Source organism: Hyposmocoma kahamanoa, unplaced genomic scaffold (assembly GCF_003589595.1).
Source record: "Hyposmocoma kahamanoa isolate Upper Pololo Valley unplaced genomic scaffold, ASM358959v1 102, whole genome shotgun sequence".
Classification (NCBI taxonomy): Eukaryota; Metazoa; Arthropoda; class Insecta; order Lepidoptera; family Cosmopterigidae; genus Hyposmocoma; species Hyposmocoma kahamanoa.
Genome location: NW_020653337.1, coordinates 15,564,841 through 15,587,325, shown reverse-complemented (window position 1 = coordinate 15,587,325; position 22,485 = coordinate 15,564,841). Strand labels below are relative to the sequence as shown.

The window sequence follows — 22,485 nt, the reverse complement described above, 5'->3', positions numbered from 1 at the left end:
ATATTTAAGCTTTTATTATTGTTACCTAGCTGTAAGTTTTCCGAATATAATAAAAAAAAATAAAAAAAAAATAAAAAATCTGTGACTGTGACCCTCGTCTGTGAACGTGGAGACAGCTGCCATGATGGTTTTGTTATAGCGCTCAGCAGAGTTTACCTATGGAGTATATTGTGCATAAAATATACATTAGAGCTTTTGTATCTCTAATATTTGGAAAAAAAAATATGTCTTAGATATTCCACTAATTCCCATATTCTTCGAGTTCTTAGGTTTTCGCGATTGTAAATCGCGTATATTTGTTTTTGCAAACAAACCAACGTTTCCCATATTCTTACGAATTGTAAACAACCACACGAAATAGTATGCTTTAATTATGGAAAGGAAAGTATTCGTACTCCAGTGTGCAGTTTGTAATAAAAAAAAATCTAACCATAAAAGTAAATAATTTGTATTGGAGAACCGGTAACTCTTTGGACCAGATTTTCGGAACGTTGCAAAGAACCAGACTGGAACGTACGACTTTATTTTATAACTAACTTCTCAACTAGACTTTCAGGGTCGTAATCTAGAACTCTACTCAATACAATATATGCTTTATTTTCTCTCAATAAGGTTGTAGTTACAGTGTATGAGTACATTAAAAATACAATTATTAATTACAAAGGATAAAAATAACAAATATCAAGTGCCTTAGTGAGAGCTGGAGTCTGTACTAGGTTGGATAGCTGTGTTACAGATCACCAGGCTCACTCCCTCTTAGTGTAAGAAAACGTGACATAAACTTAATACAAAATACAAATAAAATTACAAAATAAAGCATAGGCTATCTAATGCAAAAATGTGTGTGTGTACATGTGCGCGTATGTGGGTGTGTGCGTGTGTGCGTGAGTGCGTGCGTGCGTGCGTGCGTGCATGCGTACATTTGTGTGTGTGTGTGTGTGTGTGTGTTAGTGTGTGTGTGAGTGTGAGTGTGAGTGAGAGTGTGTGAGTGTGTGAGTGTGAGAGTGTGAGAGTGTGAGAGTGTGTGAGTGTGTGAGTGTGTGAGTGTGTGAGTGAGTGAGTCTGTGAGTGTGTGAGTGTGTGAGTGTTTGTGTGTGAGTGTGTGCGTGTGTGCGTGTGTGCGTGTGTGAATGCTACCTATTTCAGTAAAGTAAGTATGTATTCAGTCGACTCGTAGTCGAGAGTGGTCAGCCAATAAGTAATAACTTTTTTACATCCCGCTCTGCACAATGGGTGAATATTAAGGATTTTGTTTAATTTATTATATACATATCCACCTAGAAAATAAAAATGACGTTGAGCTAAGCTAGTGGAAACACTTACTGAGGGACAAACAGTACGTTTACGACGTACGGAGTACAGTTTATTAGGGTCATAGGGGATAAGAGCGTGCGTGGTCAAAGCTATTTGTAGAACAAAAAGCTGTCGTACTGATAGGACCTTACAGGTTTTAAAAAGGTCAGTGGTCGGGAATCTGTAGGGGAGACACCAGCCTACCTTTAGTATCGCGCGTTGAGTGCGTTCCAGCTTAAGAAGATGCGACTTGGCGGAGCCACCCCATGCAGAGATGCAGTAGGACGTGAGGGACTGGCAGAGGGCTAAATACACTAGTCTTACAACTTTCACATCTGCAACGTGGCGAAGACGTTTAAAAATGAAAATCAATTTACGTAACCTCTGGGTCAGACCGTCAATATGATAGCGAAAGGAAAGTGTGCTATCCAGCTGGACACCCAGATACTTCAAACAGTGAGTACGGACTAGGGACGGACAGGAGCAGGAATCATGTGAAAAGGATGGACACGAGTGTGCAGTTATCGAGAATGCAGAGGAGGATGGTATACCACGACTTGTAAGAGAAAACGTGAGATACATGGTTTTTTCCACGTTGAGGGTGAGGAGGTTGTGAGAAAGCCATTTGAAAACAGAATTGAAACCCACTTGCGCATAGTCAAATGCGGACTCCCAGGAATCGCCATAGAAGATTAAGGCGGTGTCGTCGGCATACGTGAAGATGGACTGTTGTTTAGCTGCATATTACAGAGGTCGTTGATATAGGCTAAGAACAGGGTGGGGCCGATTATACTTCCCTGGGGCACGCCGAACGTGATCGGTAGTTCAGTGCTGGTCCAATCCCCAATCCTCACATACTGCCGTCTACCAGTGAGATAACTAGCAAAAAGATCCAGCTGTAGACCTCGAATACCAAGCCTTTCAAGTTTTTTGATGAGTAAAGGAATCGAGATAGTGTCGAAAGCCTTGGCTAGGTCGAGGAAGACAGCAATCGCCTTTTGCTTGTCATCAAGTTTAGAAATAATTGTATTAGTAAGATCTAATACAGCATTATTAGTGGAGATTCCAGGCCGGAAACCGTATTGTGAGGCAGACAGCAGTAGATTCCTTTCGATCTGAGATCGAACGAAGGTTCCATCGAACGAATGGTCTATCGAATAAATGTTCGACCCAAACGAAGAGTGAGAAGGTGAACCGTGGCGTGAGTCTCCCATCAACGTGAGAATGAACGAGACAACAGTAATATCGTGAATTGTTGAATAATCTCTAAAATTATAATGGTAAAGTCGAATATTACGCGCATGACCCATGAAACTCTAAAATGATTGGGTCATTTAGAAGCTAGTAACCGGGTTATCGGGTCACAGGTGCTGTTCGAATCATTTTGATTCGATCGAACATGATCGACACACATCTATTTTACAGTTAACTGTTACTTATTTTATAAAAAGGAACGTTTCAGTACCACGCAATGACCACGCACGACTTATTTTGCTTGAGTATTTCTTAGGGCGCTCCTTCACCGCGAACATGCTTTTGTAATGTAACGTTCAAAAGCGAACATTACAGGCGGTGAGGGAGGTGAGCCGAACATTCACTGCGCAACACTTGTAACATTCGGTAGCCTCCTTCACTGGGAGCATTCGCCTGTAGGCCTGTACTAATGTAACAATCTATTCAGATTGTAAGGTGGAGTCGCAGTCCACCAGTAATAGTGGAAATATTTTCAAGTCTTTGTGCGCCCGGGAGTGCCTTTGAGTGCCCGCGAGTGCCTTTGAGTGTCTTTGAGTTCCTTTGAGTAGCTTTGAGTGCCTTTGATTGCCTTTGAGTGCGTTTAAGTGCCTTTTAGTGCCATTTAGTGCGTTTGAGTGCCATTGAGGGTCTTGAGTACCTTTTAGTGCCGGCAAGTGCCTTTGAGTGACGTTGAGTGCCTTCGAGCGCGTTTTAGTGCCCGCGAGTATTTTAGTGCATTTGAGTGTCTTTCAGTATTTAGTGCATTTCCGTACCTTTTCGTACCTTTTAGTACTTTTTAGTGCCTTTTGTGTCTTGAGTGCATTTTAGTGCCCGCGAGTGCCTTTGATGCGTTTGCGTGCCCGCTAATACCCACGAGTATTTTAGTGCCTTTGAGTGTTTTTTAAGTTAATTTTAGTGCCTTTAAGGGTCTTGAGTGACTCTTAGTACTTAGCCTTTTAGTGCTTTTGAGAATCTTAAGTGCCTTTTAGTGCCTGCGGGTGCCTTTGAGTCCCTTTTAATGCCTTTGAGCCCTAAAATTTTTAGTAGGCACTCAAAGGCACTCGCGGGGTCTCACGGGCACTCGCAGGCAGTTGCGGGCTCTCAGAGGCACTTGCACGCACGCCTTGCATCGCAGCCTAATCCATTCTTGGGTGTTATAGGCGATGCTCGCCCGTGAAGTAGGTAGTTTGTAATGTAATGCTCGCAAATGAGTCTTGAATGTTACATTACAGGCGAATGTTCTCGGTGAAGGAGCGCCCTTAAAGGATGGAAAAAAGTAAAGGAGTTCCATAATCTAAGGAGTATTTTGATTCTGACAATTGACATGACCAGTGTTGTCGCGACACGTCATGTTTTTGGCCTATAGCACATTCATCTCTATTTTCCCATTATTAAAGTACAAATTTGTGTTATGCAAACATGAGGTCGCGCGTCGACGCTTGGCAGCAGTCGAGCGTCGCGCGTCGAATCCCCAATCCAACTCGAAATTCTTCCACAACTCTTTCACGGTAAGTGCAACTCGTATGTGGAATAAACTGCCTGCTGGCATTCGTGACAGTCCATCATCGGTGGCATCTTTCAAATATAAAATAAAAGAGCACTACCTGTCGAACGCGTTTGATAGCTAATAGGTAACATATATTATAAAGTAGTAATTTGTTTAGATTATAATATATATATTCTGCTTATGTTTGTATTTATGTATATAAAGTTCATGTAGGTGTGTATGTCTGTCATATGTATATATTATATATATATATATATAATATATATATATATATATATATACTATATACAGGGTTACAGGAAAAGTCGTGCTAGATCCGTTAAGGGCGTGGAGTACTCATCATTTCTGACTTATTTTACTATGAAACACCCTACCCTAAACTTAACCCTTTTCGAAATATTTGACTTTTATTTTTTTTATTCAAAATTGCCGATTTTTAGGCTACTAAATTTAATTTTGTTTATTTTGTGTGTCTTATTATTATAATTATTGCATTTTTACATGTGTGATAAGATGCTTTAGGACCTCAATCATTAAAATAGTGAATAAGTTAATTCAATACGCCGTAGTAGAAAAGAGAAAGTTAAGAAATTAAAAAAAAAATTTGAAAGTTTATTTTTCTCTAAGGGATATCTAAAAAAAATATTATGGCAGTTGATCGGCAGATAAGTTATAAAATATCTACGTTTCATCAGCTATCTAACAAGGTATAACAATCTAGGGTTTTATTTAAATGCATTGAAAAAACTTAGTTTCATAGGCGATAGTGGAGGAGAAAATTAATACTTAGCCCTAAAAAGTATAACAAAACAATAGGTAAGCATGCAAAGTATTTATTAAATCAGGTTTTCACACAACTTTTTGTTATTCTACAGTTCATGTTCAACATGGCCGCCTCTGTTTCTAATACATTGTCGCATTCTTCTACGGAGACCAGTCTTCACTACTCCAGTGGTCAATGTTGTCCTCATTTGATTTGCTGCATCCACAATCCTTTCTTTTAACTCTTCCACAGACGAAACTGGATTTGACTCGCTGTAGACAAGACTTTTCATGCGCCCCCACACATGAAAATCCATGGGGGTTAGGTCCGGACTTCTTGCTGGCCATGGCAACCTCGTCCTATCCATTTGTTTGGATAATTTGTGTCCAGCCAGTCTCTGACACTTCTCCTGAAATGGGCAGGGCAGCCATCATGTTGGAACCACATGTCCCTGATCAAGTTGAGTGGCAGATCATCCAGCAAATCACTCAAGTCTCCTCTCAAAAAATTTTCGTAACTTTCCCCATTTAGATTGTTCGGGAGAAAGTAAGGACCAATCAAATGATTGGAGATAATACCCATCCACACATTCACGCTGAATCTTCGTTGGGAACCCTTCACTCTTTTCTTATTGGGATTCCTAAGTTCTTTTGGGGCCCAGTAATGCGCGTTGTGATAATTAGTTATGCCATCTTTATCAAATTTGGATTCATCTATCCACAAGATATTTCTTAGAAAATCTGGGTCTTCTACGTCAGCATTTAGCATAAATCTGCAGAAGTCCAACCTTCTCGCGGGGTCTCCTTCTTCAATAGTGTGTACCGGCGTGTAATGGTACGGGTATAGGCCAGCAGTATGCACTGTAAACCACACTCTCAATTGCGAAAGTCCCAGATCACGGGCAACAATATTAGTGGAAGTAGTCGGATCCGCTCGAAAGCGTTGCACTATCTCATTGTCCTGTTCTTCGTCGTCATTAATTCGTGGTCTGCCCATGTCTGTATTTCGTCTCAAAATAGAGCCAGTTTCTCGAAGTCTCCGATAAACTCTGTCAAAAACAGCCACATCCGGCACTCGACGACCGGGGAATCGAGCTATGTATTCGTTGCGAGCTTGCGCAGACACACAATCGCAGTATCCGTAACAAAGAAGCATATAAGCATATTCCTCAGGTGTGTACGACGTCATCTTCAACACTTCCGTAGCACAAGTACAAATCAAAGTCCGGTTAACAAGCACAGTAGTCACAAATCGGAAAAAACAGTCCAGAATCACAGCCAAGTCAAGAAAAAGAGCAAAACGATATCACATCTACTATGTACGAAGCACAATAGCAGACTGACAACATGATAAGCGGCAACATTTTCTGTAAAAATTAAAAAGTTACAAACAATAGGGCTGGCTGAAATATTAGAAAGGCACGCATTACTACATTCAAGCCTCTCACTCGGCTCGTTTTATTAACTTAGCGCGCGATCCAGTTTAATATACAAGTCCGTGCATAACACCACAATCAAGCAAGATAAGCAGCTGATAAAAAACGCAAGTTTTTTCAGTTCTTTCATTGGTTTTCTTTGATTTTAAATAACTTCGACAAGGTTAAAAAGAGATGGCTAAACTTGAAAAGAATGGTTAAAAACAAAGAGCGTAATATACGTAGTATCTCTTATTAGTTTGTGAGCGTAATCAACAAGGATTTGTAATAAGTGGAACGCTAATTCATAGCAAAATTGAAAACTTCATACTTAGCTATCTATTTACAATAGAATCTACCCAAATCGTTAAATATATTTTTCTGATAAGAGTACTTAGTAATAACAATCGTCACTTGATAAATGCGGCTTGTATCAAAGATTCATCGAGCATATCATACACCTACTGTACATAAAACTTTTCTCTATTCGCCAGGATGTCTTGCCGCCAGGCCCTCCTTCTTTCTTCGTCCAATTGTCATGGATATTCACTCCTAGAATTTGCTAAGGAAGAAATTTGTTTGTTCCTTAAAAAGTAAGTAACATTCCGTTAATTTCTATTTCTTTAAAGAACTCGGTGTCTATGTTTAATTTTTAATTGCAGGAATGCTGTGAATGAAATTATTTTCGTGCCCTACGCTCAGAATGATTTCAACGGATATACTCACAAGATCAAGTCGGTTATTGACCCTTGGGGCTACAAAGTCACTGGTCTCCATACTTATCCAGACCCTGCCAATGCTGTAATGTCATCAAAAGCAATATTTGTGGGTGGAGGCAACACATTTATGCTTTTAAAAAGGTTATATGAGGCCAATTTAGTAAATCTAATCAAGTCAAGGGTATTCGAGGGGCATTTATTGTACATAGGCAGCAGTGCAGGCACGAATGTGGCCACAAAGAGTATACACACAACTAATGACATGCCTATAATATATCCTCCATCTTTTGAGGCAATTGGAATAGTGCCCTTTAATATAAATCCACATTATATTGACATAGTGGAAAGTGTGACACACAAAGGTGAAACTAGAGACCAGAGAATTATAGAGTACCTTGACATGCCCCATGCTGCACCAGTGTTGGGTTTGAAGGAAGGAGCAATTTTGAATGTTAATGGAAACACACTTAAAATCACAGGTGTAGCTGGTGCTGTTATCTTTAATAAGTAAGTCAAAATATAAATATTTTTTATAATCAAATTGCACATTAAACTGAAATACTGTCTGCCGTCTGTCAAAAATGATGGAATTGACAAAATGTGATTTGAATTTATATTCTCGTTTATAACTAATTTTTTCGGCCATATTTCATTTGTTGTGCGAAATATTGTAGTCTCTTCCCTGAACAATAAGTGTCTTCCAAATTATCAAGGACTAGTCCTAATATTCAGTACTTTTTAAATTGGTACTACTAAAAATGCAACCTGATGTAAGTAATGCTTACCTAATGCAAACGCACCAAGACTGCTGAGATATAGAAAGTTAGTCTTTATAATACTGATACCTACACATTTTAACTTACAGGGATAAAACTAAAACTGAAGTTCCTGTTGGTACCGATGTATCTTTCCTGCTAAATGAATAAAGGGCAACTGGGTGTTAACTATAATTATGCATTATATATAAACTACACAGGTTATTTTTAAACAAATCAATTTAGCTTATAACTATATTTTTCCACATGATACTTACATAATAAAAATAATGTTAGTTGTAATATATTTGGGTATGTAGATTATTATTTTCATATACATATTGTTACTCTAATAAAATATTTTTAAATATGAAATAAGTGGTTTTAATTAAATGGTTAAACTTTTAAACATGTCATTTATTTGAAATGTTCCAACCATCACACCAAACCAGCAACATCAAGAAATTTTTCCACTACCACTGTGTCAAATCACTTGTTGATACAACCCGAATTAGTGTTACTTCAGGTAAGTTTCGTTCGCACTGTTTCACTTGCTTGTCATTGTTACAGTCCAGAACAATATTATTTACGCACAGAAAGACATGCTGGTCTTCACAGAATTTGGATAAGGACTAGCGTCAGCCTGTGACTGGTGCTTGCATTAGAAGAGCGCGAGCGGCATGGAATAGAGAAGGCTGTGGCGTCACACGTGATTGGCCAGTTCGTTCTGCTACTGGTAAGTGGCATAAATAGCGACGCAGAGCCAAATCTCGTCTTGCACTTAATCCCCGTGTTATTTCACAGCCAGACCCAAAAAGAACAGCTCGCTGCCGTTTTCGTTTTTGTGACGCGACCTGCAAAACAAAATTAATGATACAAAAAAATATACAATTCTTTTTTTTGCCAGTTGAAAATTTATATCCATCTACGTATATAGTAATATATGTTACACAATAACAAAAATTTGTTAAGTAAAAAAGTAAAGAATAAAAATATGCATTTTTAAAAATACGTAAAAACATGGAAGACATTTTAAATATTTGTTTTTGACCATGACACGACTTACATTTTGATATTTTATTTTAAACCTCGTTTATACTAGCCATAATTTCTTCAACTTGCAATAATTGTGAACGAAAGTTACATTTGCACGAATTAATTCCGCGTTCCCCTTTCTATAATCGTGGGCCCCAGACAGGTTTCACTCCTATGTTGTGGATATTCCAAGGATTTACACAAAGCATTTCGCTTCCAAAATTTTTATAGTGTTGTTCCCTGAACGGTATAATTGGACCTTTTGGCCAAATGAATTAAATGTGTAACTCCGTCGTCCATCGTCACTTTCCATCACGTGAGATGGAAGTAAAGTAGTGCGCACTTATTTTATAATTTAAAAAACGTACATATGTACTTAACTGTGACACTGATAAGCTATTATGTTATATATGTAAATCTTAACTTACAACTTGAATCTCAACTTCAAAGTTGTCAGAAAATTCAAGAAGACAACATTTAATTTGCAGTGTAGACTGCAAATTAAATGTTAAAATCTGAATTGTGCCCCATTCAAAAAGAAATGCTAAATAACGCATTCAAGTTTTTAAAGTATTTTTAAAAAATCGTAACTTTTTGCACCATTTTTATCTCATTTGTCTGTCGTAGTTAATCTATGTATTACTTTTGATGTGGACTCATCTATACTTGTCTTCGAATAATATTTAGCACTCTGTACTACAAAGCAACATATTAATGTTCATTATTACCGTAACATCAAGAAAATGTTGCTTAAATCAACTTTCTCTAGTAAAAAAAAATATAAATCCTGTATATTAAGAAATTATATGGTAATGCAAATATGAAACTCTGTATCTGCGATAGATGGTCGTTAACTTTTTTTAGCGGACTGTATGGAACTTGGGCTGTGTTCTTACAGCTTCATAGCACAATTTATAATTGAATTTGTAATCAAACTACCTGTATAGCAGCGACAGGATGCAATGTGTCAACATGAGATGCAGGTTCCACCTTTGGTTTCTCTTCTTCGTGTTTTCCATTTTGCTCTATAGTTTGACTCTCCGATTTTTCTTTACTATTATCTTCTTTCAGAATCGCGGCATTCTGATGTAATACATCTTGTACAGTAGCTTTGCCAGCCATGTGCACCGAAAGCCCCAGGCGCACAAGAACTCGCTCAGGTCGCCAACGATCACGCGCGCCGCCGACTGGGGCGGTTTGCTCGCGTCGACGTACATCAGCCACGAGACTCGCCCAATCCACACCAAGAGCGTCGCCTAAACCTGCTGAAAATATAAAACATTATTTGAGTATGAATCAACATTTTATTGTACAGAGTTTATAAAAAACAAACTGACGATTGGATCTCACCTCTAGTTCTCTCCTCTTCAAGTTCCCCATCTGAGATTTCTTCAAAATCAAGATGTGTGACATCCTCATCATCTTTGACATCATGCGACTCCTTTTCTTCACCAGCACCACCAGTATCCTATATAAATAAATTGAAAAATTAGGATTAGGTTAAGTTAGGTTGGCATAATAATTTAATGTATTCCTTATACACTATTAAGTTTTATAAGCAAAACTCGTACCTGTGTTGACTCTTTTTCCGATCCATCAGGCTTCAAAACATTTTCCTCAAGAGGCAAAGCACTTTGACTGTCTTCATCCATATTCTGATCTATCATCTATAGCAACAAACAATATTTTATAGACTTTTAAATATAGCATTCACTGTTATTAAAATTTCGACCAACTTACATCTTCTCTATTTAATATGTCATCGGGGTCATCGCTGATTTCACTGAGGTCATCAGGAATAGGTTTGTCATCTACTTCGGGTTCTTGTCGTGGGGGAGCAGCTGGGGTCACCTGCACGGGCGGCGGTGTTTCTTTCGCACTTGGTTCGGGGTCATTTCTAGGTCCTCGCCGTTTATCGCCTCGACCCATATCCATTCTCATTCCACGACCATAATCATCTATAAATTTGATATAACCTTGATAATGAAATATAGCGAATATGACACATATAGCTAATACGAAAACGTACCATGCATACGACCACGGTGAGGCCCTGGCATATGACCTCTGTGATGCCAACCCTCCATATCAGGATCTTTGTCACCCCACTCGTTCATCTTAAAAAAATAAAAAGTACTATTTGTTTTCTAAATTGCATTTTCTTATTTGAAGAAAACAATTTGAAGAACAATTACATAACAACCAATATAGAATAGTGAAAACATACCAAAATGAGGATAAGGACAGCCAAGGAAAATATGGGATAGGATAAAACAGGAATTTTGGTTGTTTCTTGTACGATAGTCAATAGGTTCATTCAGGTAGACAGCTTGATAGTACAGACTCACCTAAAGGAAATGTAATTTGAAAGATTTGTTACAATGAAACAATAACTACTATGATATTTTTATATAGGCGATATAAAATTACCTGAGGTTCATGCATTCCCCAATGTCGATCTCTACCCCAATCACCGCCGCCGCCACCTCCTGGTCGGTAATCGTCATTATCCCAATCCTTATGTGGATGAATATATCCACGCTCACGATCCATCGAGCCTGAACGCCCTTCCCATGAACGATCACGGTGAGGACGTCGATCGTCGTAACCTTGCAATAAATAGATGTAATTTAAAATCAGAGAGCGAGCAACACATCTATACACATAAGCTAAATCACAACGCAATTAAACATACCCATATCAACACCACGGTGATCACCCATATGATCACCATATATTCTCTCATCATCGTCAGGATACCCTCTCGCTGGCCCAGGCATATCATACCCAGAATCATAATGCCTATCTCTTCCAGATACTCCATAGCCAGGAGATCGATCATCGTCTCTGGGACCATCTTCATAACGGTCACCTCCTCTGTCATAGTGATCCATTCCATGGTCACGGTCATATTGGCGATCCATACCCATTTCATAATCACCTTGATCTCTCTCCATGCTGTCCATTCTATCCCTCTTACTAGACCTGTCTCTTTCAAGTCTATCTTGTTTACGCCCCCCTCTTTCAGAATGTGTATCTTGTCTATCTTTAGACGTATTTGAATTCTTATCAGTTTCTAAAGCTCTGTTGGAAATAGCTGCAAGAGCAGCTAATCGTTCTTCTGGCCTAGGCAGCAATCTTTCCATTGGCTTATTGGGTTTTTCGAGCCCTTTGTCAGCTCCACCTCGACCTCCTAAACCTCGATCACGGCCCCTTCGTTTGCTATCGTCTCTTTTGCCATCTTTCCTATCGCGCCCCCTATCTTTCCTTTCGTGACGATCCTTATCCTCATGTTTCTCTTTTCTTCTTTCTAACGACCGATCTTTATGATCTCGACCCCTGTCTCTACTAGATGACTTTTTTCTATGCCGTTCTACACTTAGATCCCTCCTAGTTTGCTTTTTAGGAGATACAGGTCTACTTCTTTCTGAACTGTCTTTCCGTCTAGTAGCATCTTTCGAATGTGAACCGTGACGACGTGGAGACCTAGATCGACCTTTTTTTGGTGATCTACTACGACCCCGAGGACGATCTCTTTCTTTCTCGCGATCTTTTTCCCTATCTTTGTCCCTCTCCTTGCGGTCTCTTTCCTTTTCTCTAGAAGAATGAGGAGAAACACTTCTATTCCTATCCCTCCTTTGTGGAGATTTTCCATGTTTTGAAACTCCTTTCCCCAGTGTTTTAGATGTGATTGGAGGTGTGCCACCGGATTTTTTTCCAGGTGATAAAGACTTTTTTCCAATTGCTGCCTTTGTGAGAGCTTTCTTTTTATTTGAATCATGCTTTTTCAAAACCTTTTCTTCTTTTTTTATACCTGATTTTTTTGTATCAGTCTTATCTCTTTTTAAAGAATCACTTTTAAGAAATTTTTTCTTAGTTGGCACATCTCCATCAGAGGAAGAGCTAGAATTCCTTTTTAACTTTCCTTTCTTTGTCTTTCGCCTAGCTTCCCTATAAAAAATAATAAATTGCCGTATTTTTCTATTCATACATTGTCCAAATAAATCTTAGGATCTGGCCTCCATGGCCGAATGGTTATTAATGCTGGCTGACACGCAGAGGTTCCAGGTTCGATTCCCAGGCTTATTTCCTACATTGATTTCTCCTATGAGTTTGGGTGTAATTTGTGGTTGTCTATGTGTGTGTCTATGGCACCCGCGATATAGGGTTTCCCTAGTGGGAAACTATGAGTGAGTGTGCGCGTTATTTATAGGCTAAAAGTATGAACACTGTTTTGTTCCACATTGGTTGACTATTGTAACTTGAAGATTAATTTCAAATGCACATAGAACTTATATAGATAAAACAGCATTAAAGATGTCTAGTAGTTTAGAGTTTTACATTTAAATATGATAGGTTTTATAACTTCATAATTCTTAAGAACTAACTAGTAGGTATAGTTAGGTATGTTGTGCTGCAGCCCCACCCTAGCAAATGCCACCCTAGGCTGAATAGTATATTAGACTGTCATCTCTCAGCAAGCTAAATCAACTTCTAGATTCACATTGTTGGCTTTAGATAAAACATGATTAATTTAGTCAGTAAAGATACTATTTTTAGAATAATATTAGTGGAGCCCACCAAAAATTCACTTATTTAAGGACTATTAAAAAAAAACTTTATTTGACATGCATAAAATTCAAACAAAACAACAAAATAAAAGAAAATAAATTCAATTAAAATAAAAATAAAAAAGAAGCATACAAAATAATAAAAAAATAATAAAAGCATCTCAAAAGGGTCCTTGACTCAGCCTCTAAGAACTATGCTGATTACATGGCCCTCACTGTTATTCTGTCATGGCCCGTCATAATATGGAACACCAAAATTCAAATAATAATATATGTTACATGCTATGTACAAAACGAAAATCAAAATTAAAATAACTGTAGACATTTAGCCACTATAGTCAAGAGGCCAAATTTGACAGCTAAAGAAGGTGATAGTATGTAACTTTGAATGCGATCAATGAAACAATAATCAAACAATTATGAACAGAATTGAGTTTTAGAAAATACGTAAATTTTATTGATAGATTATATAATATGAGAAAACATATTTGAAGTGGTGTTTTCGCACGAATTCCAAACTAAAATGCAATTTTGAGTTACCCCGAAACATTCTGAAAACAGTTATGTCCTTGAGCTATTTTTTTTAAATGAAGTGATGGAAGCGATTAGTCGCCGAATTTCACCAAGTCACTTCGATTTCCCAGAAAAAATATTTAAAAAAAAATTACAAAAACTTATGAACTTTATTTGAGATTGTTTGTTGTTGATATTGACAACTTCTAACTTATTGCCAGCCGAATAACTGAAAATTTATGAAATCCTTGCTTTCTTGGGAAATAAGAGGAATTGCTACAGAATTGCAAGGAATTGTCAAATTTGGCCTATTATTTGGTGACTAAAATTTGACATAAGCAACAATTGGACGAAGTAAGTAATCAATTTGAATAAGAATTGAATATAATCCAACAAGCACTCACAGAATTTTCTTTAATGTAACTTGTGTCTATTGATATTCATAGTGCTTTTTATATCTACCAGAACAGCATGGATAAGCAGCATGCATTTTATGTTATATATATAAGATTTTACAACAGATTATTATATTAATATTATGGAGATGATTATTATTCATACATAAATACCACTAGAGCGAGCAGGTGAATCCAGACAGCCCAAAGTAAAGAACTGGAGTAATGGCAAATCTTTATTGCTCAGGATACTTTACATAGATTACATAACTTACCTGCCGGAAGAAGACGACGATGAACTTCCATCTGAGGAAGACGAAGAGACACTAGAAGAGCTGGAGCTCCTCGAAGACGAGGAACTCGACACTGCTTTCTTTTTATCTTTCCGCATATCTTTACCAGAGTCCATTTTCAATTGCAACTCTAATTCACGCTGCAACTGCAGCCTTCTTTTTTCAAGAACATCCGTATCCGCGTATTCCAAATCATTTTGGTCCCAGTTATCAATTTCGCCGTCGGGACTACGTCTCACTACCACAGTCGAATGCAGACGATTCTTGGTATCGTCCTTCACAGAACGTTTTTGTTCACTATCTTTGTTCGCTGCCCGCTGTTTAGAAGGACTAATAAGTGTATGAGTTGACGCGAATTTACAGCTTTTACCGTAGGCGCAATTTCCGTGTTGTGCCCATTGCCTACAATGTTCAGTTGTTTTTTTAGCACTAGCTTTCTTGGTTCCGAGACGCTCAAAAACACTAGGTCTGTTTGCAAGGTCCTTTGATTTCGGTAATTCGACAGTAATTTTTCTTTTTCCTTGTTTTGACATTATAAAAGAAAAACATTGGTCTCACTTCTCAACTAAATCCAACTAAAAACACATTTTCGCCGGCGCCACGCACGGAACCTTTCGGCCGCCATTTTCAAATTTAGTGGAATGGAATTTATTTTAGCTTTTTTTCTAATTGTAAAAAGTTATTGAAAATCGGATACATTATTGTTTTTTTTTTTTATTGTAAGGGATCAAAACGGCGATTTATAGGTGAATATTAAATGCTTAATTTAAGTTTATTATTCAGTAATTTACATTCCTGTATGTAAAATATTCACTGAAATGGAATAAATACGTCAAACATAAAGGGAAACTCAAGGGTATTTATTATCCTGCATTGCAGTCCGCCTTGTCGTCCACTGTGTAATTCAGAATTTTATTAAGAATGTAGTCGCAGCACGATGGAAAAAAAATAAAAGAAAGTCGCAGCGTGCAAGCCATCATGAAGCCATCCTGCAATGGGTGCTACGTGACTTTATACGAGAGATGTGTGAGAGCCTTACGCAGGATAGTTTGTGAGCAGTCTCGTGCTTGCGCAGTGGACTTCTATGAGCAGTCTCGTGCCTGCGCAGCGGACTGCTATGCAAGTAGTTAATGGGCAGTTTTAGACGCACATAGTCACATCACAGTGTGTGTGGTCCTTCCTTAGACTATGACCTGGACCACAGATAAGACCTGGACTGTGATGTCAAGCGATTATGCTGTTGAGTTTTCAATAAATTATGCACATTTGTGCAAAAATCTCTTCGATTCTCCCTCTGAGTCACCGAACAAAATTCTAACACAACCTCCATAACGTTTATGAAACTAGAAAACGGACACTGCACTGGCAGAATTGAGACCTTGTAGTCTCACAAGCCATTCATTAAGAAAAAAAACTATGCACACAAGTTGAAAACCATAAGTATTTTTATTCGGTGAATAAAAATATTAACCTTATTATAATTTGTTGCTTCGTAATACGGTTATATGCATTCCCTAAAGATAATAGAAAATATTAACCATCAGACGTCAAGATGCCAATGTTAGACGGCAAAGAAATCGAAATATTCTTCGTAAGTACTGATAGAATAGAATTATATTTGTAATACAACGTTCATACAACTTTTAGTTGTAGTTCAAATCTGTCCTGGGTTATAACCTAATCTTAAAAAGTTACTATGAATTAACTTTCAAATGGTCTTTGCTACGTTTACTACAAAGTATTCATCTTAAATTTATTTTTCAGAGCGAAGAAGATTTGCCATATGAAGAAGAAATTTTAAGAAACCCTTTTTCTGTAAAACATTGGCTTCGATACATAGAACATAAGAAAGGAGCACCCAAACATGAAATTAATATGATTTATGAGAGAGCTTTGAAAGAGTTACCAGGATCTTTCAAATTGTGGTACAATTACCTGAAATTGAGAAGATCACAGATTCGAGGTCGCTGCATCACTGATCCTTGCTATGAAGATGTAAATAATTGCTTTGAACGCTCCTTAGTGTTTATGCATAAGATGCCCAGATTATGGATGGATTATTGTACATTTTTGACTGATCAGTATAAAATTACATCAACTAGAAAAGCATTTGATAGTGCATTACGAGCCTTACCAATTACACAACACCACAGGATTTGGCCCCTCTATTTGAATTTCTTAAAAAAACATAACATACCTGAAACAGCAGTGAGAGTATTCAGAAGATATTTGAAACTTTGCCCTGAAGATACAGAAGAATATATTGACTATCTCATTGCTATCAACAAGTTAGATGAAGCAGCACTAAAATTAGCTCAAATTGTCAACAATGAAAATTTTCAATCAAAGCATGGAAAGTCAAACCATCAGCTGTGGAATGAACTGTGTGAGCTCATATCAAAGAATCCAGATTCAATTCATTCCCTCAATGTAGATGCAATAATCAGAGGAGGATTGCGAAGGTATACAGATCAGTTAGGACATTTATGGAATTCTCTTGCAGATTACTATGTAAGGAGTGGTTTGTTCGAAAGAGCAAGGGATATTTATGAAGAAGCTATTCAAACTGTTACCACAGTTAGAGACTTCACCCAAGTTTTTGATGCCTATGCACAGTTTGAGGAGCTCAGTTTGAGCAAAAAGATGGAAGAAGTTGCAAAGAAACCAAATCCCACTGAGGATGATGATATCGATCTAGAGCTTAGACTGGCAAGGTTTGAATACTTAATGGAAAGAAGATTGCTCCTCCTAAACTCAGTACTGTTAAGACAAAATCCTCATAATGTTGCAGAATGGCACAAAAGGGTCAAACTTTATGATGGAAAACCACATGAAATTATTGATACTTACACAGAAGCTGTTCAAACAGTAGATCCCAAGTTAGCAGTGGGAAAGTTATACACATTGTGGGTTGGCTTTGCTCAGTTTTATGAAAAGAATGATCAGATAGAAGATGCTAGACTCATTTTTGAAAAAGCGACACAAGTAAATTATGCAAAAGTAGATGACTTAGCTTCTGTCTGGTGCGAGTGGGCTGAAATGGAAATTAGGCACGAAAATTATGAAGAAGCCCTTAAACTAATGCAAAGAGCTACTGTTCTGCCTAGTAGAAAAGTAGCATATCATGATGACACAGAAATAGTACAGATGCGTTTATACAAATCACTGAAAGTGTGGTCTATGTATGCAGATTTGGAAGAGAGTTTTGGCACTTATAAATCATGCAAAGCAGTTTATGACCATATCATTGATTTGAAAATAGCAACACCTCAAATAATAATAAACTATGGATTGTTTCTAGAAGAACATAACTACTTTGAAGAAGCTTTCAGAGCTTATGAAAAAGGCATTGCACTTTTCAAATGGCCAAATGTGTATGACATTTGGAACACGTATCTAACGAAATTTTTGAAAAGATATGGTGGAACTAAGCTTGAAAGAGCTAGAGATCTGTTTGAACAATGTCTCGAGCACTGCCCTCCTGAATTTGCTAAATCAATTTTCTTATTATATGCTAAACTAGAAGAGGAACATGGTTTAGCTAGACATGCTATGGCAGTTTACGAACGCGCCACTACAGCAGTTCTCCCAGAGCAGATGTTTGAAATGTTTAACATCTACATCAAGAAAGCTGCAGAAATATATGGAGTACCTAAAACAAGACAAATATATGAAAAAGCTATTGAAACATTGTCTGAAGAGAAATCTAGAGAAATGTGTATACGTTTTGCAGAGATGGAAACCAAATTGGGTGAGATTGATAGAGCCCGAGCCATTTATGGACATTGTAGTCAAATGTGTGATCCAAGAATTACTTCAGAATTTTGGAATACTTGGAAAGAGTTTGAAGTTAGACATGGCAATGAAGACACAATGCGAGAGATGCTTAGAATTAAGAGAAGTGTTCAAGCAACATACAACACACAGGTGAATATGATGTCTGCTCAGATGTTGAGCTCTGCAGCACAAGCTGCTGGCACAGTTTCAGACTTGGCACCAGGAATGAAGGATGGTATGAGGATGTTAGAAGCTAAAGCAGCTGAAATTGCTGTCCAAAGCAAAGGAAACATCATGTTTGTGAGAGGAGAAACACAAGGTCTAAAAGATAGTTCAGACAAGGTGGTTAATCCTGATGAGATCGACATTGATGAAGAATCGGAGAACAGTGAAGATGAAGAAGGAGAAGTTGCCCCAGTTGAGAAGAAAGAAATTCCTGCTGCTGTCTTTGGCGGACTGGTCCCAGAAAAATAATATGGTCTTTTGAAATCAAAACCTACTTATAATAATATGAGTGAATTCTTACTGTAAGATTTTAGTAGTATACATAGAGTACTGTTAAGTCAATGATACTAATCTGAGTAATAAATCAACTTTTAATTAACTTACATTTTCTGTACATGAGCCGCTTTATTTATTTATTACAACAGAAATTACAGAATACATTTTTACAATTGAGATATTTATGAAAAATAATTCAGATGCATTCATTTGACAAGGCCAGATAGGTATTGCTGGGATGTTTAGGATGGTTATACAAAATCCTCAAAAATACATTATTATTTACATAATCTTCTATGATATTTATTAATTATTTAAAAATTTGAAATTAACTTTTCTGTTGCACAGATTTAAGTTTTAATACCTATCAATTAGTTCATATTATGTCTCTAGGTGGGGCAATGAAATGAAGTGAGTTTGAATACATACTTTGGTGCTCAGAGTAATTTAAAATACTAATATCATTATGAACACCTCCAAACATAATTAATTCCCCATTGCCTTTTACTAATGAGTACATTACTAGCTCTTCAGGTGCCCCTCTCATTTCACCCAGTCTTGGACATAACCATGACACATAGTTATAGGAATTTCCATCCAACACTGATGATATGTCTAGAACATGCATTGTTAATGTGTTTCTTTTAATTTTTTTTACAGCAGGCTGTCTCCGAGGGGGAATGGGATCTGGTTCTGGTTCTCTCCTGTTTTCCAGGTGTGCTATTTGCCTTTGATTTATGAGATCATTTTCAGGTGCCGCATTATTTGTTGAAGAGTCACAAGCAAAAGCAGCCATCCTGTATTTGTTAGCTTCTTGCAATTGTCGAACAATCTTCATACCCTTATTCTGAAATTAAAACAGAAACATAGGTAAATGTACTTATGTTGAAAAAAGTACTAATAAATTCAGTTCAGATATAGATAAAATTATTAGTTTCACCTTATTTTTATTACGCCTCAGTGAATCTCGTTTTGCAGAGTCTAAAGCACTGCCAGATCTTTCAAAACTTGGACCCGGAACTGCATTATCTCTTTCTGGACTAATATTCTCATTAGGAATTCTTGGACCTTGTAAGTGTTGTCCATTGCTGGGGCCTGCCACTGGTTCATTGCTGTTGTTAATTTGAGCTTGCCTTGCTATTGGCTGCCGTGGCAAAACTCCCCTACGACCATTAATATTTTGGTCCCTGTCTAGTGGTCTCTGTAAGCTTTGTTCTACTCTGACAGAAACTGGAGCTCCTTCAGGCCTACTAAGTGCTGCTAAGCGAACTGCTGAAGTAACTAGGGGTTTTGCAGTATTCCATCCATTTCTACTTCTACTTAGGCTTACAACTTTGTCACCAACCCTACAAGCAGGGTTACACCATATATTTGCTGAAGCCCACTCTTTATTTTTAACAATAACTTCATTCCAAGTCCAAACAGGTCCTTTCATAGTTAGTATCCAGCAATCACTGTAAACGAAGCGATTGTGTAATGTTTGAACACCGCCCAAAAGCATCAACCTTTCAGAGTCCAAAGTAATAAGAGACTGAGCATATCTCGGAGATGGTCTAGGTTTTGTAGTAGCTTGTTTCCTCCAAGAAAGGGATGGTATATCTAAAACCCACAGATCATTAGAGCACTGTATTTGATAATTCTGTACTGCTGACATCACTAGTCCTCCAAACACTACCATCTCATCACCTTTCACACAAGCAGAGTGTCCAGCCATTGGAGGAGGTGTGTTTGTTGCATTTATCAGCATCCACTTATTGGTGTCTACGGAGTAAAAGTGGATCTCATTGAACATTGTGACATTTTGATAGTATTGAGACAAAGAGGGGTATGTCCACCCCCCAAAAACTATTAAACAGTCTTTGTAATGCACCATTGATGTGTATGCTTTAGGTACTGGGTATGTTCCTGTTGCTAAAGGCCTCACCCAATGTCTATTGGAGAGATCGAACCTCCACAAATCATTAAATGAAGTAGCATTTGTTGTACATCCACCAAATATGTACATACTATTGTCAATAACACAGGCAGCATGAGAAAATCTTTTAGTTATTGTGGGTACCATTTCTGTTGGTACAATATTCTTCCAAAGTATATTGAATTCCCCTACAGCCTTTACCAATTTTATTGATGTTTTTCGTAGAACATCTGAAACATTTTGTTAAGTAATAAATATTGAATATACATAATTATATTTTTGTAAGTCATTGACTTTGACTTACAAAAATATAATTATGTATATTCAATGTTATTTATTCCATAGGTAAAATAAATTTACACTTGAAATCGTCACATTTAAGCTACTGCTTGTTCACTACGCTGACCTCCCTGAGAAGAACGAGCAAGAAACTCTAGGGATTTTCAAATAAACTTAAATGCCTTGGAATACACTTTGAATCAAATTTGTGTGGATTCTGGAGCCGTGTCATCTTTCCATATATCTTTATCTAACACATAGTCTTCAATTTTGTAATATGATTTTTCGATCAAAATATTTTTAATGTAGTTTTTAAGCTAAGGAAATGATAAACTTAATATATGCTCTGGAATCTAATTGTAACAACGTATACAGTTCGCCATACAATAGTTGTTTACCTTGGTTAAACGAAATCGTGGTACCATGAGTTTGGACTTAGCTCTAAGGTTAATATTATGGATATCTTCTATCTTATTGAAATTATGTAAATTTTTACAGGCATATAAAATATTTGAATAAATGTACTGTGATGCCACAATCATGATACCAGTCTCCTTAAACTTTTCTCTGAGAGAAACCCGAGAGCCTAGACAGTGTACTGTCTGTCAGTAAGTAAGTACACAGGTAAGTGGTGCTTCCAAGTCATTCTGTTTTACAGATATGTAATTATTATTAACAAACTCTAATCCAGCAAAACAACACTGGAATACAAACCATACAACAAAATTATAAAAAAAGCAAGAAAATTAAAATGTTATGCATTAAAATGAAAAAGATTGACATTGCAATCATCACCTTCCATAAAACTCAATAACTCTTTAAGATTCGTCAAGATTGGACTTCATAAAATAATTTTGTAGCTTTATTTCTTAAAGTAAACTTCGAAACTATAAGACAAATATTTTGATTGTTATGAAATTGTAGAGATCTTCAAAATTTTGTGCAATAAATATTGGGGAAAAACTACACAAACGGCACTTACTTTGAGCGCAGCAATACCATCTCGAGCATACGGACATACAATTTTGCAAATCCTTGTAAGGTGGTAAAAATCCCATAATAAACTCCAACACCTCATCGGGAAGATCATGGATTGAGCTTTGTAAAGATTCATGAATTACTTCCATTTTCAATATGTAGCGTTAAAAATTTATGGCAATGAAATGTAACAATAATTATCGTTTTAAACCATTAGGAATTACATTTCATTTACACTATTTATTCATTTGAACGTCAAAAACTACATACAACTAGTATAACCAGAAAAAAAGGCAGATTTTGACACAAGGATTTTGACATGACATTTGACTTGTCGAAAGTTGCTACATCATTCTTGAATTACTTGCAAAGAGCAACTACGATTAAGAAAGTTTGTGTGTTATAGAACAGTTCGCTCCCTTACAAGAGTAGTGGCACAAACCAAAATAGTTTATATTTGTCTTAATAACACAGCTACGTTCATAATGTGCTAATTTATATTGTAAAAATTAACACCGAGCTTTTTATTTTCTAAAATAAAGAA

General features: G+C 37.1%; 4 protein-coding genes across 5 annotated transcripts; 2 read left to right on the top strand and 2 right to left on the bottom strand.

Annotated features, from left to right (window-relative positions):
• The first annotated feature begins 5,130 nt into the window (after positions 1 to 5,130).
• On the top strand, positions 5,131 to 7,967 carry LOC113235139 (probable alpha-aspartyl dipeptidase). Of its 2 annotated transcripts, none has more exons than XM_026470737.1 (4): positions 5,131 to 5,968; positions 6,705 to 6,803; positions 6,873 to 7,436; positions 7,795 to 7,967. In XM_026470737.1, the coding sequence occupies exons 1-4, from the start codon at positions 5,652 to 5,654 to the stop codon at positions 7,853 to 7,855; spliced, it is 1,041 nt and encodes a 346-aa protein (XP_026326522.1). In that variant the 5' UTR covers positions 5,131 to 5,651; the 3' UTR covers positions 7,856 to 7,967. The 2 variants fall into 2 exon arrangements, with proteins under 2 accessions (XP_026326522.1, XP_026326530.1); XM_026470745.1 differs by lacking the exon at positions 5,131 to 5,968 and adding an exon at positions 6,236 to 6,338.
• Positions 7,968 to 8,065: 98 nt separating this feature from the next.
• On the bottom strand, positions 8,066 to 15,108 carry LOC113235132 (fl(2)d-associated complex component-like). The gene is made up of 9 exons (XM_026470725.1): positions 14,474 to 15,108; positions 11,415 to 12,670; positions 11,150 to 11,328; positions 10,749 to 10,836; positions 10,460 to 10,677; positions 10,291 to 10,386; positions 10,070 to 10,187; positions 9,659 to 9,984; positions 8,066 to 8,538 (listed from the first exon to the last, which is right to left on the bottom strand). The coding sequence occupies exons 1-9, from the start codon at positions 15,022 to 15,024 to the stop codon at positions 8,323 to 8,325; spliced, it is 3,048 nt and encodes a 1,015-aa protein (XP_026326510.1). The 5' UTR covers positions 15,025 to 15,108; the 3' UTR covers positions 8,066 to 8,322.
• Positions 15,109 to 15,842: 734 nt separating this feature from the next.
• LOC113235733 (pre-mRNA-splicing factor SYF1) lies at positions 15,843 to 18,881 on the top strand. Its single transcript, XM_026471616.1, has 2 exons — positions 15,843 to 16,082; positions 16,256 to 18,881. The coding sequence occupies exons 1-2, from the start codon at positions 16,044 to 16,046 to the stop codon at positions 18,740 to 18,742; spliced, it is 2,526 nt and encodes an 841-aa protein (XP_026327401.1). The 5' UTR covers positions 15,843 to 16,043; the 3' UTR covers positions 18,743 to 18,881.
• A 119-nt stretch (positions 18,882 to 19,000) lies between these two features.
• On the bottom strand, positions 19,001 to 22,197 carry LOC113235740 (F-box only protein 42). The gene is made up of 3 exons (XM_026471627.1): positions 21,946 to 22,197; positions 19,710 to 20,914; positions 19,001 to 19,616 (listed from the first exon to the last, which is right to left on the bottom strand). The coding sequence occupies exons 1-3, from the start codon at positions 22,088 to 22,090 to the stop codon at positions 19,146 to 19,148; spliced, it is 1,821 nt and encodes a 606-aa protein (XP_026327412.1). The 5' UTR covers positions 22,091 to 22,197; the 3' UTR covers positions 19,001 to 19,145.
• Positions 22,198 to 22,485: the final 288 nt, after the last annotated feature.

Coding starts and splice junctions, on each gene's coding strand:
- LOC113235139 (XM_026470737.1), top strand. CDS start 5,652: ATGCACTGTAAACCACACTCTCAATTGCGAAAGTCCCAGATCACGGGC. Junction 5,969..6,704: donor CATATAAGCATATTCCTCAG/GTGTGTACGACG, acceptor TCTATTCGCCAG/GATGTCTTGCCGCCAGGCCC. Junction 7,437..7,794: donor GGTGCTGTTATCTTTAATAA/GTAAGTCAAAAT, acceptor TTTAACTTACAG/GGATAAAACTAAAACTGAAG.
- LOC113235132 (XM_026470725.1), bottom strand. CDS start 15,024: ATGTCAAAACAAGGAAAAAGAAAAATTACTGTCGAATTACCGAAATCA. Junction 10,188..10,290: donor CGGAAAAAGAGTCAACACAG/GTACGAGTTTTG, acceptor TTATTTATATAG/GATACTGGTGGTGCTGGTGA. Junction 9,985..10,069: donor TGAAGAGGAGAGAACTAGAG/GTGAGATCCAAT, acceptor TTATATTTTCAG/CAGGTTTAGGCGACGCTCTT.
- LOC113235733 (XM_026471616.1), top strand. CDS start 16,044: ATGCCAATGTTAGACGGCAAAGAAATCGAAATATTCTTC. Junction 16,083..16,255: donor AAGAAATCGAAATATTCTTC/GTAAGTACTGAT, acceptor TTTATTTTTCAG/AGCGAAGAAGATTTGCCATA.
- LOC113235740 (XM_026471627.1), bottom strand. CDS start 22,090: ATGGAAGTAATTCATGAATCTTTACAAAGCTCAATCCATGATCTTCCC. Junction 20,915..21,945: donor ATGGTATTGCTGCGCTCAAA/GTAAGTGCCGTT, acceptor AAAATGTTTCAG/ATGTTCTACGAAAAACATCA. Junction 19,617..19,709: donor TGAGGCGTAATAAAAATAAG/GTGAAACTAATA, acceptor TTTTAATTTCAG/AATAAGGGTATGAAGATTGT.